Source organism: Felis catus, chromosome B1, assembly GCF_018350175.1.
Source record: "Felis catus isolate Fca126 chromosome B1, F.catus_Fca126_mat1.0, whole genome shotgun sequence".
Taxonomy (NCBI): domain Eukaryota; kingdom Metazoa; phylum Chordata; class Mammalia; order Carnivora; family Felidae; genus Felis; species Felis catus.
The window spans coordinates 184782745-184800623 of NC_058371.1; the positions used below are offsets into that span (position 1 = coordinate 184782745).

At 44.9% G+C, this 17879-nt stretch overlaps 1 protein-coding gene across 3 annotated transcripts in view; it reads right to left on the bottom strand.

Annotated features, from left to right (window-relative positions):
- ZCCHC4 (zinc finger CCHC-type containing 4) overlaps positions 1-5700 on the bottom strand; it is a 52454-nt gene extending 46754 nt beyond the window's left edge. For 2 of the 3 annotated variants that reach the window (XM_003985482.5, XM_045056516.1), the window contains exons 1-3: positions 5543-5700; positions 4439-4557; positions 3619-3701 (exon numbers count right to left, since the gene is read on the bottom strand). In XM_003985482.5, the coding sequence (XP_003985531.1) occupies positions 3619-3701; positions 4439-4557; positions 5543-5669 (329 nt within the window). In that variant the 5' untranslated portion in view covers positions 5670-5700. Of the gene's footprint in view, positions 1-2663; positions 2877-3618; positions 3702-4438; positions 4558-5542 lie in introns of those variants that run through there. The other variant, XM_045056517.1, reaches the window with a different exon arrangement.
- Between the last annotated feature and the right edge of the window lie 12179 nt (positions 5701-17879).

Genomic DNA, 17879 nt, shown 5'->3' on the forward strand with positions numbered 1-17879 from the left:
TACTTGCATTTTAAGTTCTTTTTGAGACCTCAACAAAGAATGAATATATGGATGCATGGATGGATGGATGGATGGATGGATGGATGGATGGAAGGAAGAAGAAAGGAAGGAAAGAAGAGGAAGGAAGAGGAAGGAAAGAAGCAGCAAACAAGCAAGCAAGCTTGGGCAACAAAATCCAAGGTTATGGGTTACAGATGATCTCAGATATTGAAAATTATTTTATTAAGACATGTTCTCAGGGCGCCTGGGTTGCTCTGTCAGTTAAGCATCTGACTTCGGCTCAGGTCACGATCTCACGGTTCATGGGTTTAAGCCCTGTGTCGGGCTCTCTGCTGACAGCTTGGAGCCTGGAGCCTGCTTTGGATTCTGTGTCTCCTCTCTCTCTGCTCCGCCCCTACTCGGGCTCTGTCTCTCTCTCTCAAAAATAAATAAACATTAAAAAAAATAATAAAATTTTAAAAAGACATGTTCTAAAGAATCAGCACTAGATTGCAAATGACAGTACGACCTCTGAGAAATAACCTTTTGAAAATTCTTTAATTCTTCATATTTTAGCCAATGCTTTGATATTCCAATTAACATGAAATAGGAATTTCAAAAATTATTATCAAAAAGCCGTATTCTGGCAGCACAAAGACAGAACAGTGGTTTAGCTCCAGACTGAAATGTTCTTATACAAGGAAACAAGATCACCAAGATGTTCTTATAGTTTAAGTGAATCACCAATATCCTTATGTAATAATACAAAAAAGATGCTTATCAGGTAGAATTGAAATGGCAAAGTATAAGAGACTATGTGTACATTATGACGACAACCTTGTAAAACAAACTTTAGCACAGGTCAAAAAGGCTGAGAGAAAATACTACAAAATGAACAAAATGAGGGGCTCAAGGGGAGAGATCACAGGTGCTATTTTTCTACTTTGTACTTTCTGCGTCTTTGGTATTCTTTGTCATTACGATAGATCTCTATAGAACTCATGTTTTGTCTACTTAGATCTCCTTAAATCAAATCAGCACATACCATATGTTAATTTGCGTCTGCTTTCATGTTTAAAAATGTTTTAGAATCAGGGGCATAAGTCTGCGTCACCGCTAAGCCATTCCAGTAGTAATGGCTTTAATGAGGTTCCTCATCTGCGCCAGGCCTCAATTTTCTCATCTAAGTAAATAAACTGCCTCAGCAAGATTAAATAATTCTCATGTGAAACACTTAGCCCACTAGCCCGCTCACAGTAGTGCTCAATTTACATTAATTTCCTTTTAAATATGTTGTACTGTTGACTGAATTCCCATATAGTAAATGGTCATCACTGATTAAGTACTTTGGTTAGGGGTGATCAAGTTATCCTGTGAAAAGCCTCCTCCATCAGAGGACTTCAAAATCCAAGAAGTTCAAGAAAGATGTTTTTAATAGAGCCCAGTTCTCCTTTCCACTTAGCCTAGATAAGACCTCAGAATCCTTCTGAACACAGCAGCCCAAGGAGCCAGCGCACTTGCTGTGAGAGTAAAAACCTATTTGTCACCAGCAGCCCAGACCAGGGGCTTCGCAAGGAACTTCTCCCAGCACACAGGAACAAGGCCTGTGACACAGAAGGAAGCGGCCTTTCACAGATCTCCAAAGAATTAAATCCAGGAGTCAACTTCCAGTCACTCAATAAAATATTTCAACAATGTAGATTTTTAAAAATAAATGTCCACAGTTTTCGAAAAGTGTTTTGTTTCTTTTAGTGCTGCAAAATAGAAACATTATGGTAAATCATCATAACAGTGGATAGGGTCATGGATTCCTAGCTATATCATCAAAAAGCAAAGAAAACAAAAGCAAAAATTTGATAAACTGGACTTGATCAAATTTAAAAACTCTTGTGCATCAAAGAACATCATCAAGAAAGTGAAAAGGCGATTTACAGAATAGGAAAAAGTGTGTAAAAATCCTATATCTGATAAGGGTCTGATGTCCCTTAACATATAAAGAATTCCTGCAATTCGACAAGAATTACAACCCTATTAAAGATGAACAAGGGACTTGAATAGACATTTCTCCAAAGAAGATATACAAATGGCCAACAAGCACATGAAAAGATAATCAACATCATTACTCATTAGGGACCTAAAATTCAACACCACAATGACACATCACCTCACAAGTACTAAGATAATTAAAACACACACACACACACACACACACACACACACACACAATAGTAAGTATCGACAAGGATGTGGAGAAACTGGAATCCTTGTACGTTGCTGGTAGGGATGTAAAATGGTGCAGCCACTGTGGGTAAGAGTTTGGTGGTTCACCAAAACACTAAACACAGAAATATCGTATGATCCAATAATCCCACTCCTAGGTATATATAGAAAAGACTTGAAAACAGAGACTCAAGCGGACATTCGTATGCCAAAGTTCTCTGTAGCATTAGTCACAACAGCCAAAAGGTGGAAATGGTGTTCACTGATGAATGAATAGATTAACAAAATGTGGCGCGTGCGCGCGCGTGAGATGCAGTATTACTCAGCCATAAAAAGGATGAGGTTCTGACACAAGCCACAACATGAATGAACCCTGAAAACATGCTAAGTGAAATAAACCAGGCACAAAAAAAGCCAAATCAGAAATATATAATTCCACTTACATAGGATATAATTCCACTTACGTAGGGTAACTGTGGGGGGCCGGGCCCCGGTGCCAGGCTGAGACCGGGTCGAGCAATGTTCCCCGTTGACTCAAGCCAACCCGGTGGTTCCCCCTCCCATTCATGTGGGAGGCTGGGCCCCGGCGCCAGGCTGAGACCGGGTCGAGCTACGTTCCCTGTTGACTCAAGCCAACCCGGTGGTTCCCCCTCCCATTCCCCCACTTTCAAGGGCATACGAAAGCCTTGTCAAGGCTGAGAAAGTTAATTCCTGAAGCCTGTGGTCTGCAGGTGTTGGCAGTAATGCTACTTCCCTTTTTCTATCCCGAGTCAGATAGAAACAAACATGGGAATTGTGTTTTGCTAGCAATCTTATCAACAAGGTCTTGTGACCCGTCTAGAAAATGCACAAGAAACAGAGAACTAAATGTTTTGGTTGGCAGCGATTATGTGAAACCTGTTTATTCTTAGAATGACCTAACCCATAAGAGTCTGGTTATAAAAGATTGTGTACAGCAACAATAAAGCCGTCACTTGGGCCATCAGCCCAGGGGACCCTCCTGTTCCCAAACTTTCTCTTCTTTTTTTCTTGCATTCCCCTACCCTCAGGACCCTGACCTCGGTGTTTGTCGCGCCGGTCACGACAGGTAACTAGAACAGTCAAATTCATAGAGACATAAATTATATGAGAGCTTACCAGGGTTTGGGAAGAACTGGAATGGGAAGTTACTGCTTGATGATAAGAGAGTTTCTGTTTGGGGTGATGAAAAGGTTTTGGAAATATATAACGGTGACAATTGCATAACTGTGACTACAATTAATGCCACTGAACTGTACATTTAAAATTATTAAAATGGCAAATGTTATGTTATATATATTTTACCATAATAAAAACTTTTTAAAAAATGAAAGTAAATTTAAGGACCCAGGAAAAAAAACAAAACAAAAATAATAAATAGAAATGACACCACATCAGCACCTTTCTGCACACTGCGTTCGGGATAGAGGCGGCTGACATCTTCGGTTATGAGCTTCTCGGGCAGCAAGTCTAGCTTCTGACAACTGGAAAAGAATTAAAAAAACATTTAATAAACTACCAAACTTGCTATCATCCTAGAAAACCCGGTATCACATTCTGACATTAAGAGGCCAATTAGAGCAGCTCAATGTTGTAAACAAGCATCTGTTTCAGGGGAAAACAAAACAAAACACATTAAACTGGTAAAGTTCTAGAGTAGTACGAAGCAATACCTAACATATTAAAGCCCTGCAGGATTATCTCACAGTGATTTTAACAGACGTGCAGGAGAGTCGTATACAAGACTGTATTCCAATAAACCCAACAAAGCTGGAATTTTTCTAGACAAAATTTTCAGAAACTTCAACTGGAGCTGAGTCCAAGAAGATACCAAGCTGATAACTACATCCCTAGGTGCCTTCATCAGTCATATAGTAACTGTATAAAGGATGTTCATTCAAATGTTTAAAAAAAAAAAAAAAGTTTTTCTAAAACGCTGCCTGACATGATCACAACCTAGACTCGTTAGGGAGAAATCTATACTAACACCTCTGAATCTTAAAGGGAACTGTCTTTGAGACAGTTATTTACAATATCAGTAATCAGAGTTAAGTTGAGAGTAGGTCTAAACTCCAGTCCCTTGACCCAAAAACCATGTCTTCATCTATCCAAAGAGATTTATCTCATTTAATGCTCAAACTGCGTTTTTATTGGTTCACACATTCTCAAATTGTCACATACATCAAAAATAAAAACATATATGTCCACAAAGTTGATATACCTTTTCATCTTCCCATTGAAAAAAATTACAGTCTTTTCTATCTCTACAGGCTGAGCAGGCATAAAACCTCCGTGATTCTTCTTTCCCTTGGTTCACCTTTACAAACAGAAGAGTGGGTCCTAGTTCCAGAAAGGGACAAAACATATCAATAATCGTCATCTACATCAAGTTCTTAGTTTTCACTGCCCTTAAATAAAGCTTGATTTGGTCTTACGCACAATTTGTCATAATTCAACCTACACTCTGTTTAATTACTTTTTTTTTCCGTCACAATGTTTAGACACTGATGACTGAAGAAATGGCTTTTACAAACTAGTCTCTCCAGAAAGAAAATGCCGTAGTCAGTTGCTGTCTACATGATGAATGACCTGGCTCCTGAGACTAAAACATGGCCAGGGTCCAGAGAACTGAGCCTTTTGCCACCTCCACCCAGTTATCCTTTCAGTGAAAATTTGGGCTTTTGGAGTTGGGCACATCCTCTCTCCATAAGTTAGAGAAAAACTAGGTCTGGTTTCTAAGCAATAATTCACGCTATTCTTCTCCCTTTCTTTTTAAATTTTTATCTTTTATTTTAGAGAGGGAGAGCGCGCGAGCGGGGGGAAAGGACGGAGGGAGAGAGACACAGACACTCCTCAACAGGTTCCATGCTCAGCGCACGGAGGGAGGGGCGGGGAGGCTCGATCCCACCACGCTGGAATCGAGACCTGAGCGGAAATCAAGAGTCTGTGGCTCAGTCGACTAGCTACGCCCCTCTTTCTCCCTAACTTTTTAAAAGAAAGATATCAAAACAACCAATGAAATCCACAAGTACTTGGCAATGGATTTACTCAATAACATGCAGCCCCTTTGCTTAGACTGTCTCTTCCCTTGGCGGGGAGGGGAATGTAACAGCCACGGAGCCAAAACCGCAACAGTGAGGACTTCCTATGACAGTGTCTTAAATAAGCTGAAAACACTACGTCCCGAAGAAAGGGCGTTTTCTAGGGATCACACATGGTGGTAGAGAGCATAAAAATCTGGGAGCCGTAAGAAGCCCATAGCATCTTCAGGCTAACCCCCGCCCCTTGCGCCCGAAACCTCGGCAGAGCCCAAACGCGCACCCACCGTGAGGGCACAGCGGGGCAGGCGTGGCGGGATCAGAAGGAAAAACCACCTCCACTCCCGAGCTCCCCTGAAGACCCGAGTTCCCCTCTTCCTCCACCGCTCCCAGCCAGTCCCTGGGGGCCGCCATCTTCCCGCCACCGTCCCGAAAGCCTCCGTGCAAACAAAGGAGTCTGAGAAAGAGTGCCGCCACGCGGCACGGGGAACTCACAGCGCCCCCGCGCGTCTAGGAGGAGCTGAGACCGCCGGGGCTGAGGCTACGCCCCGAAAGGCAGTCTCTTCTGCCCCTGGCTGCCCCCAAAGGGGTCCCTGGCGGGCAGACCAGGGTAAGGGTTTGGGGAAATGGGGGGGGGGGGGGATATTTGCACGCAATTTATTGGACCTGTGCAATAAGTTCACCTATTATCTGCTCTACCCTTAGCACCCCAAGCACCATCCTCTCATAAGAATACAGCCAAAAGATGAGAGGACTCTTTGGAGCAAAGATTTGGTGGGGTTTTAAGACCAAAAGGCAGCATCACCACCACCAGTAGCTTACAATAGAAATAGCTGCAGCAACCGCGTTTGAGGGAAACATCCTCTTCTTTCTTCCCCAAAGTGAGAGTCACGCTGTCATCTTCTACCTCTTGGGCAACTGTTAACAGTTGAACGGTATCGTTGCATATGCATCGACATCTATACATCAGAGAGAGAAAAATAAACCTGTCCCTCTTTGCATACGACATGATTGTCTACATAGAAAATGCCAAGGAATCTGCAAAAATAATTCCAGCTGAAATTGAGGTCAGCCAGGTTGCATACAAAACCCATGAGATTAGGAAACATACAAAACCCATCCTACTTCCGTATTCTAGGAATGATCACGTGAACGCCCAAATTAGAAATGAAATACCACTTACAACTGCTGAGATAAATGAAATACTTAGGTGTAAATCTAACAAACATGTCCAGAACTTGCATGTGGAACACTACAAAATGCTAATGACAAAATCAAAGGTCTAAATAAATGTAGAGACTGTGTCACTAGGTTAAGAGTCAACATAGCAGGGATGTCAGTTCTCCCCAGGTTTAGTGCATGCACACGTTTAACACCATTTCTATCAAAATCCCAGCCAGACTTTTGCAGGTAAAGACATTATTCTGAAGTTTATAGGAAAAGCAAGGGAACTAAAGTAGCCAAAGGAACTTTGAAAAATAATAAAGAAGGAAGAATCAGTCTATCCAATTTCAAGACATTATAGAATACACACGCACATACGCACGGTTATGGGTGGAAAAGTAAAATTCTCCTTATAGTTCTAAAGAATTGATTTATACACACATATCTAACATCACACATTTAGTCCTATGGCATATTAATTTAGAAATATTGCTCTTTTTCATGCACACTTCATACAGTGGTTTCACTCGATTCTCTCACCTGCACCTTCAGCATCTGGACTTTGACATAACGATGTCCCCGTTCAAGCTGTCCAGCACTGGTTGCCAGTGCACGTTATCTGCACTTATATGTCATTTGGATAGAAAATTCGAGACCCAGGGGTGTCTGTGGCTCAGTCAGTTAGGGTCTGACTCTTGGTTTCAGCTCAGGTCATGATCTCATGGTTTCGTGAATTCAAGCCCCATATCAGGATTCTCTTTCTTTCCCTCTCTCTGTCTCTCTCTGCCCCTCCACAACTTGCGCTGTCTCTGTCTCTCTCAACATAAATAAATAAACTTTAAAAACAATTTTAAAAACGCCTCTAGATCCAAACATGACGATACTTTGAGAAATTTCATCTCAAGACCTAACTACCCATTCTCATTAACACTAACACTTTTATTGAAAAACTTTTCTTCCAGGTACAGATTTGTGATCTTTAAAAGACTTCTTTACAAAGTTTGCAGTTGGATTCATGAACTCCTATCACCAAAAATAGTCACTGCATCCGTATTTTTCTAATTCTCCCTTTAACTCCCGACTCTGTGGGGTGACCTCTCTAAGCAGCCTAAGACGGTATGGATTTGCAGCCTTAACGGGTAAGCTTCCCCAAACAGTACATGACAAAGGTCGACCCAAATAAGGTAAAGTACCCTTTAGTGTGAGAGAATCGGAAGGTTTCAAAATTAAGGCAGTTCCCTCTTTTCCGGGGGATAATTTTGGGAAGGAAAACAAAACAAAACAAAACAAAACAAAACCCTCACCTTATATTCAGACAGATCTGGTAAAAGTCGTGCGTGTTGAGTATTTGCTGAGAGGGGCGAGACTCTGACTTCACAACAGTAAGCTGGGGACGTTTCTTCTTATCGTCTAATCTGTACAGGAAAATCCTTGGGTGGAAGAAGGCCGAGGGACAGAGAAGGATGCTCAAAAGGAAACCAGTGGCAGAGCTGCAGGTGGGTCTCCTGAGCCCTGAGCGCAGAGCCGGACCCTGGGCTCGCAGAGCATAGTCTCTGACACCAGGCCACTAAGACAGGTCCAGTTCAGTGGATCGGAGGACAGGGGCAAACCGCCCAGCTTCCTGCGGGACCCGGAAGTCTTACTCCTCTGCTAGTAGGATGGAAGCTCTCCAATCTCCAAATCTACCGCAGAGAAAAGGGTTGAAGGCAGAGGAGCGTTCTGTAGTGATGCCTGACCGACTTCCCTGTCTTCGGTACCAGAACCCCAGTTTCCCTCGGCAACCCTCCCCAACTTTAGCTCACGTGATTGGAGAGGTAGGAAGAACCACGGGGACTGGCTTGGGTTTGGGCAAATGCCCGGGCGCTTCTGCTAGAACGGTTGGGAAAGAAACTACAGTAGTTCAATGTTGTCGTCTTAGCAGCATCCGAGATGTTGATTTCTCATGTGCCGCACAGGTTCAGCTTTCCCATCCCGCCTGAGGTAGGTGACTGGCTTGTCTAGGGTCGCGTTGGCCGAGCTAATTCGGCTCTGTTCCGTGTGTCTCTCGGGCTCCTCCTGGATCCAGCGGGCCAGTCTGGACATGTCTTTCTCATGGGAACAGCCGGAGCTCAAGAGTGAGGACAAAGGGACAAGCTTCTGGAAGCCTGGGCTTGGGGCTGCCACTGTTACTTCCACCGTAGGCTTTTGGCTCAGGCAAGTCGCACGGCCAGGCATTGCGAAGTTACCTGGCAAAGGGCAGTGGGTCAGAAGGGGGTGAAGAAGGGGAGCCAGTGACACAATCTGTCACAACCAGGTAGCTGTTGGTATTTGTGGTAGTTATGGTTTTTGCGGTTTCCCACCACTTAAGGAGCGCCTGCCTTGGCCCAAAAGTCAATAAGAGGAGAACAGAATTAGGAAATGGGAATGTATGAGGATACCACATGAGCACCTAGACCCAGCCATGCCTGAAGCTTTCACTTATGTGGGTCATATAAGTTTCTCCTTAAGCCAGTTTGAGATGAGGTTCGTTCTATCAGTCACACCCAAGAATGCCAACTGGGGCTCCTGGGTGGTTCAGTCCATTAGGCATTCCACTCTTGATTTCGGCTCAGGTCCCGATCTCTCAGTTTGTGAGTTTGAGCCTTGCATCAGGCTCTGTGCTGACAACATGGAGCCTGCTTGGGATTCTCTCTCTCTCTCTCTCTCTCTCTGCCCCTCCCCCACACTCTCTCGCTCTCTCTCAAAATAAACTTCAAAAAGAATGCCAACTAAGGCTCTATGGCTGCAGCCATAATATGGCACGGATGTACCTTCTACTAATATGCCTTGAAGCACCTTTCCGGTCAAGACCAGCTAACCCCTCTCTCCATTCTCCCTGCCATCCCCTCCCACCCCCCCCCCATCAATATGCCGCCCGCGTTTGCCCCTCCAGTGTGAGAGCTGGGAACAAGGTGCAGAAGAGAACGTGCATTTATGTGCATGAAGGTGACTGTTCCTTCACATAGAAATGAAACCCAGAGATCAATAAATCTACTAAAAGCAAAGTTCCCTGGGTTCCATAGTGTCCCCCAAAGATTGATATCCCCCTGCAACCTCAGAATGTCCGATCTCGAAATAGGGTCTTTGCAGGTGGAATCGGTTAAGGATAGAGGAGATATCATGCTGGATTCGGGTGAACCCTACATCCGACGAGAGTGTCCTTTTGGGGAGAGGAGAGGACACAGAGACACACACAGAGAAAGCCACAGGAAGACGCCACGAGCCAGGCAACGCCTGGGGTCACTAGGATCTAGGAAGACACAAGGAAAGATGCTCCCCTAGAGCCTTGGACGGGAGCCTCACGCTGCTGACACCGCCAGAGCTGTGAGAGGATACATTTCTGTTGTTTGAAACCTCCTGGTTTGTCGCACTTTGTCACAGCAGCCCTCGCAAACATACGCCTCATCTGGGTTTGACATCCTCCTCCCGGAGAGCCCAGCTCTTTGTTTTATCTTCCAAGTGACCTTGGAGAAGTCACTGTCTGAACTTCGGTTTCCTCACTGAATCGCTGGTAGCTCTATTTTTTATTTATTTTTTTGGAGCCACCTCCACACCGATTTCCAGAGTGGCTGTGCCAGTTTGCTTTCCCACCAACCTAACTACACGTCTTTGATGTGAGAATAAACCCTTGTTTATTTAAGCTACTTGGGTTTCATGTTTTCTCATTTGTGTAACCCAACTTGACCTTCACATAGGCTTTTCGAATATGGCACTTCAGGTTTCAAAAATGTGATTTGTGGGATGCCCGGGGGGCTCAGTGGGTTAAACTTCTAGCTTCGGCTCAGGTCATGATCTCCGGTTCGTGCGTTCAAGCCCTGTGTGGGGCTCTGTGCTGACAGCTCAGATTCTCTGTCTCCCTCTCTCTCTGCCCCTCCCCCACTTGTGCTCTGTCTCTCTCTCTCAAAAATAAATACTAAAAAAAAAATTGTTTTTTAATGTGGTTTGTAACTAAAATTATATACACTGTATACTCTCCGGGTTACGATGCTTCTCACTTAAAAAAGGGAAAGATTGAACTTGGATGATAACTTTCAAAACATCCCACAAATGGGCCTGGTGCCTTCAATATGTAAACATTTCATCCATCTACCAATTCGCAGGAATTATTGTTGTATTCCTTTTGCACAGGAGGCAGTAGGGTCAGGGGTCAGACCATGCAGGTGGGAGCGAGGAATGTTAGCCCTGGAGTCACATTGTCTGGGTTCTAATCTGGCTCCACTGCCTTTTAATTCAGGCAACCTTAACCTTGCTGTGCCTCAGTTTCTCGTTCTGTAACACAGGGATGGCTAATAAGACTCTTGGGAGGATTAAAAGAAAGAATCCTTGTAGGGCACTCACTGGAGTGCCTGGGATGTAAAGAACAATTAGTAAAGCTGTTATTCTAATGGCTCCAGATGAGAACTGAGGCGGGGTTTGAACTAAGGTCTGTGGGAGCCCAGTGCTCAAGCTCCTTCCGCAGTCTCGGTTTTGGGGGGGGGTGTGGAGCCTGCCACCTGCTTTTCTCTTCTGTTCCCTCTTACCCCTGTTCCCTCTTACCCATTTGCTCATGGGCGCCTGTTCCTCCGTCAGCAATGCTTAGACGTCACCTCCTCCAAGGAGCCCCCAAGATTAGGTTAGATGCTCTTCTTATGTGTTCCTGTAGCAGCTCGAATGCACGTCAGTGGTTTGTTGTTGTTGTTGCTGTTGTTTTAATTTTTTTTCAGTGTTTATTTATTTTTGCAAGACAGACAGAACATGAGCGGGGGAGGGGCAGAGAGAGAGGGAGACACAGACTCTGAAGCAGGCTCCAGGCTCCGAGCTGTCAGCACAGAGCCCGAATTAGGGCTCAAACCCATGAACTGTGAGATCATGACCTGAGCTGAAGTCACACAATCGACTGAGCCACCCAGGTGCCCCATATAATTCTTATACCCATAGTGCTGATGCATAACAGACATTTGATACGTATTTACTGATTAAATGACAACTAAAATCAGACTCAGAAAATCTGAGACTATTTGGACTGGAAGGGACCACTGAGTCACCTCATCTGGTGATTCCAGTAAGGGCCAAACCACCTTCCAGGGAGCATTTTGGAAATGGGCAGAGGTGTCTTCGGTTGTCACAGGGTTTTGAGGGGCCCTGTTGGAATGTGGAGGGTAGGAGTTAGATGCCAAATAGCCTGTCACAGAACAGTCCTGTGCAATGAAGAATTAATCGCAAAAGGAATTAATTGCACTAAAGGTCGCACAGCTTTTTTCGAGTCCAGAAAGACATTTATGTGGGCGAATAATCTATTTATACTTATTTGAACCCAGACTCTTTGATTTACACAAACACAAAGTGTTTGCGTAGAATTTTAAAATATCTGAATATGCCAGGAATGCGCTGCTGTGGATATCAAGGGGAAACTATACTTTGCTTTGTCCAGAAGGAAAAGCAGGAATGGAGCACCATTGTGGGAAACCCACATGACCTATAGCAACGTGGCCCATGTTATCTGAGTCCCCCAAACAACCCATCTGTATCTGCCTTTATAGCCGTCACAGTCGTCCTGGTTGTATCTGTCAGCAATTTCTGGCGAGCAAGCCAGTCCAGAAAAACGTGGCTTAAAACAGCGTTCTCCCCCACGCATCTTGGGTGAGCGGGGGCGGGGGCGGGGGAGGGGGGTGTTGACTGATCTAGGCTGGGCTCAGCTGGGCGGTTCTGCTCCAAACTTGGTCAGGTGGGCTGGGCTCCTTGCTTGGGTTGGGCTCAGGTCGTCTGCATGCGTCTCACCAGGGAGCCAGGCTGCGGGACGGCAGGTGGCCGGGAGAATCTCACCTCACGATAATGGCAGGGGTGCAAGGGGCCAAGCCCCCCCTGCACAGCACACTTCAAGCCTTGTTTCAGTCTAGCCTGCTGTTATTCCACTCGGCCAAAGCGGGCTACATTGGCGAGCCCAACATCGAGGAGTGAAAAGTAAGAGTACTCGCCTCTCCCACGAAGGCGCAGGGATAGTGAATACTTTTGAGCCACCTTGGTAGTGATTCTACATGAATCTCCTAGTTTAGCTCCGATTTCAAAATGTCCTGTATACATAAGAAATTCAGGGGGCCCTGGGTGGCTCAGTCGGTTAAGCGCCTGATTTCAACTCAGGTCATGATCTCACGGTCTGTGAGTTCGAGCCCCGCGTCGGGCTCTGTGCTGACAGCTCAGAGCCTGGAGCCTGTTTCGGATTCTGTGTCTCCCTCTCTCTCTGCCCCTCCCCCGTTCATGCTCTGTCTGTCTCTCTCTGTCTCTCAAAAATAAATTAAAAAGTTAAAAAAAATTTTTAAACCTGTTTGGGATTCTCTCTCCCCCCCCCCCCTCTCTCTCTCTCTCTCTCTCTCTCTCTCTGCCCCTCCCCCACTCACATGCACGTGGACACTCTCTCCCTTTCTCAAAATAAATGAACTTTAAAAAAAATCAGGCATTTAGGTAGATTATATTATCTATGAATTTCATTTTAAGAGAGTCAAGGGGGTCTACAAAGCATTTTTTACAGAAAGAGGACAAAGGGTAAAGTTTAGGACCACAGAGGTCTTGCAATATAGCGCACCCTGGGGAGGGGCAGGTAGTACAACTGAGTCACAAAGACCTTCCTTTGAATCCTGCTCCACCATTTACAAGTTAATTATGTAAGTTCAGGCCAGCCGTTTAACATCTCTGAGCCTTTCTCGGGTGTGCTATGGGGATAATAATACACGTGTCTTCTGGCTTGCGGGAAGAATGGCATGAGATCGCGTGTGACATTCAGGATCCTGGCGGGAAACAGGTGACTCGCTCACGTGGGGAATTTGAGGGGCGTTTCATAAGGGGACTGCTCACCAGCTTGTGGGCAGGGTTAAGTTCAGCTACCCGGGGAATGTGCCTTCTCTTAGAGCCATTGACAGCAGGGGAGACGTGGAATTGACTTCGGAGTGATGGCGATCTGGAGCTGATGGTGAACAAGGAATTCCTGAGATGTCTTTGGCACAAAAAGATGATTTTATTAAAGCACGGGGACAGGATCTTGGGCAGAAAGAGTTGCAACGGAGTTGTAAGGAGTGACTGGTTATATTCTATGGAGTTGGGGCAGGTAAAGGCAAAAGGAAGGCCTCCAAAAGGACTTTCCTACCCAAAGGAGGACTCCTAAGATACTGGGGGCCTAGCTATTGTCAGCTAAGGTTGTTTTTCCTCTAGCAAGGTATTAGCATTAGGACAGTAGGGGTCCTGGAGGAATATTCTACTCTGTACTGGCCTCAAGTATCTGTCAATGGGCTGCAGGTTATAAGGAAATTTAATTTTACCTGCCATTTCCTGCTTGCCTTTGTTCCCCACGTCACTCTGGAAGGGAGGGTGGTGTTAGGGCTCCAGGAAACTGAGTCTATAGGTTTCTGGAGGTTGGGCTATTGATAAGATTGCCTTCTTTTTTTTTTTTTGTAATTTACTAAGACATTTCTAAACTGATGGAGACTGTCTGCATGACTATGATCTCCATCAGTTAGTCATTGGTTTTCTCCTTCTCTTAGCTTTAGGACAGCCAGGAATTCCTGAGGAATATCACACAGATTCCACTGGTGGTGCTTTGAGGGGGGCAGTGGGGAGTTGCTAGCTTGTGCTTTGCATCCAGCTGGCCTTTGGCTGCCTCCTCAGAAGGAGCAGCCCTACCAGACTCGTGGCCTTCAGCAGAGGGCCTCAGTCAACCACGACAAGCCCACAGGGAAGAAGCTGAAGGGATGAAAACCCCTACCTCACGCTCCTCCTTTGGACCTCAGATCTTTCATCTGTCAGTGTCTCCTATTGGCAAAAAACAACCAGAGACGAGATGTGGACTGCGTGTTGATGGCATCCATGTAGGTCAGTCACCCGGAGCATAGAGCGGGGTGGGGCGGGGAGGAGTGGAAAGTAGGTCTGGATGGGCAATGAGAAGATGGCCAACACAGCATGAATAACACTCAACACTGCACATGGCAAAAGTAAGAACGCTATAAGTGGCAGTGCTGATGGGGGGAGTGCTGAGGGCATAAGGTGGGCTGAGGACAAAGTACAAGCTACACCACCCCCCACCCTCCAGGTGGAATATGTGTGGTAGTCCTTGGACACTCCCGCCTACTCAAAACCAGGAAAGGACAGAAAACAAATGGTTAACTGATAGAGATCACAGTCATACAGGACATGGGTCTCCTGTGTGTGAAATTACAAGAAAAAGGCGATCTTATCAATAGCCTAACCTCCAGAAACTCATAGACTGAGTTTCCTGGAGCCTCAGCATCACCCTCCCCTCCACAGTGATGTGGGGGAACAAAGACAAGAAGGAAATGGCAGATTAAATTAAATTTCCTTATAACCTGCAGCCCATTGACAGATACTTGAGGCTGGCAGAGTGAAACATTTCTCCAGGAACTCCCTACCGGTCTTAATGTTAATGCTTTGCTAGAGGGAAAAACAACCTTAGTTCCACAGTATCTTGGCCTCCAATCATCTGTGAGTCTTTAGCATATGAAAATCGCTTTGGAAACTTCCCTTTTGACTTTCCCTCCCCCAGCCCCATAGCATATAACGAGCCACTCTTTACAGCCCCAGTGCAGCTCTTTCTGCCCTCGGGTCTTGTCCCCATGCTTTAAAAAATCACCTTTGCGGGGCGCCTGGGTGGCGCAGTCGGTTGGGCGTCCAACTTCAGCCAGGTCACGATCTCGCGGTCTGTGAGTTCGAGCCCCGCGTCGGGCTCTGGGCTGATGGCTCAGAGCCTGGAGCCTGTTTCCGATTCTGTGTCTCCCTCTCTCTCTGCCCCTCCCCCGTTCATGCTCTGTCTCTCTCTGTCCCAAAAATAAATAAAAACGTTGAAAAAAAAAATTTTAAAAAAAATCACCTTTGTGCACGAAAGACATCTTCAAGAATTGTTTCTTGGCCATCAGCTCCAAACCCCACCATCACCCCAAAACCTCATCAGTGCTGTTAAATAAGTTAACACACACACACATGCACACGGGAAACTCAAATAACTTCCCCAAATGATGAATAGAACCTCCACTAGAATCTAGTTGACCTTGAAGGGAAGGAAAAAAGTCTTTTCCCCTAACCATCTTGGGTTTTCTGGCTGAGGCCCCATAAATTAGACTAACAAAAGACAAATTAACAGGAGAAAAAAAACAGCAGAAGTTCATTAACACCCGCATCCAGTTCATGAGAGAGAGAGAGAGAGAGAGAGAGAGAGAGACACACACACACACACACACACACACACACACACACACCCTGGAGCTTAGAGATCAGTATCTCAAAGGAGTGATTAAAACTTGGGCTTGTACAGCCTCTTGACAAAAATGTTTTTAGAGACCTGACAAGACAAAGGAAAGGACTTTGAGTTTCCAGGGGCACCAAACCGTGGGAAGGCAAGGATATGGGGAAACTGGTGGTTAAGAAGGACCTAGAATTTTCTGCAGTGATTAACCTCTGTCCTTGTAGGGGTGTGTGTGGTGGTGGCGGGGGGGGGGGCATCTTTACATATTATGTCCTGCTTTTAGGCAAATATAGGGGGAAGGCAAAGGGCTTTTCTTATATCTGCTTTTTCTCAATTACCTTCAGCTCAAAATCATCCTTATGCCCAAGTGCTGTATTTGGGAGTGGCATATTCTGCTACCTTTCAACCTCTTCAGTCAGAGTTGAAGGCTTTTTTGACTGCATTCTTCCACAAAATATGCCAACTTTCTGCATCAACACTGACAAACTGCCCTGAGCCAAAGACTCTCGAAACTTAAAGACCGTAATATTTGCCCTCAAAAGATATTAAGGGGGATGCTGTCCAGGCAAATAAACCGCATTTAAGCTAGAGATTCAGGGAATCAGGCATTTCCAACTCCTCACACACAGCATTGGATAGCAAGTGCGGCTGGGTGTTCGCTTGCTTAGAAACTAGGCTGGGGCAGTGGTGACCTTGGTTTAAACCAGCACCTTGGTTTAAATGCAGTTCCCGATTACCTTTAAGTAGCTCACGTTAAAACAAACACTTGAAGGGTAGAATAGCTTCCTGGATTGGTCCCCAAGCCACACTGAGATAAAAGGCAGTCTTATTTGTCCTGACAGGCATTCAGGCAGAAACGTCTCTGAAGCTGGTTAAAGCAGTTCCTCTGCAGCCCTGGGATCAGCCCTAAATGTGTATACAACTCTCTGACTCTTGGGAAAGGCAAGGCCACCTGATTGTTCTGCTATTTCTGTGAGCCTCAATAGTTTCAGAAGACTGAACTGTCAGGTGGGAATTTTGTAAGCAGAACAGCCAGGGTTCTTGGAGTCAAAAGAAAAATTAACACATCTCTTTGTATACAGAGTAGATTAGCAGCTTCTTTTTGACTTCACATGCTTTCAATTTCAAGGACTAAAAAAAAAAGAAAAGAAAAAAAAAAAAACCCCAAAACCCACAGGCACAGGCACCAGCCATCTCTGCTCTGCCAGGTTCACGTTTCCCTGGCTGGAGCTGGGTGTCAGGATTCTGAACAAACACCTTTTGAAATGTCACTTAGTTTCCCAGAGGATCAGATTTGGATAAATCTCTTTCTTTTACCCAGTGACCTCAGGTGCCTTTTCCTCTCAATCCCCTGTCAACCCCATATGCCACGCAACAGAGAACTTTAAGATAGTCTTTTGATTCCAAATCTGTCACCATGCTCCAGGCAAGATGTTGTCAAATCCAGAAATTTGCATGTGCACATACTCTCTTTATGTAATAATCCAAACCCGTAAACGTGCATGTAGCCTTATCTCCTCATCTAAAACCAAAAGTCCAAAAATGTCATTAATACACACAGACAGGAGCTCCTGGATGGCTCAGGTCGTTGAACATTCGACTCTTGATTTCAACTCAGGTCATAATCTGAGGCTCATGGGATCAAGCCCTATGTCACTACGTGTGGAGCCTGCTTGAGATTCTTCTCTCTCTCTCTCTCTCTCTCTCTCTCTCACTCTCTCACTCTTGCTCTCCCTCTGGCCCTTTCCCCTGCTCATGTTCTCTCTCTAAAATTAAAAACAAACATATATTTAATAAAAAAATACAGACAGTTGCTCAGATAGAAACCCAACCTATAACCACCAGAATTTGTACCACACTTTTCACATAATATATCTTATTTGTTCTTGTTAGAAACCTCTGAAGTTATCATTAGCTTGTATATTTTACATATGGAGAGAAAGCTGGTTTGCAAGATCTGTCCAATGACACAGAGCTGATAAGGGGCAGAACCAGGACTAAAGTATCAGTCTATTCCAATTCAAAATTCTTAGTCAAAAGAGAATTGTGGCATGCTTTCCATTTATTAAAGATAAGCAACATTAGAACATAAGTAAGTTTACAGTATTTTGAAATGACAAAAGTCAAATCTATTGCATTACTTGGTGTTTGAATAAAAATCTTTAAGCCTCAGGATTTATTTTCTCAAAGAACTCTTTACATGGAGTCTGAAACAGGTT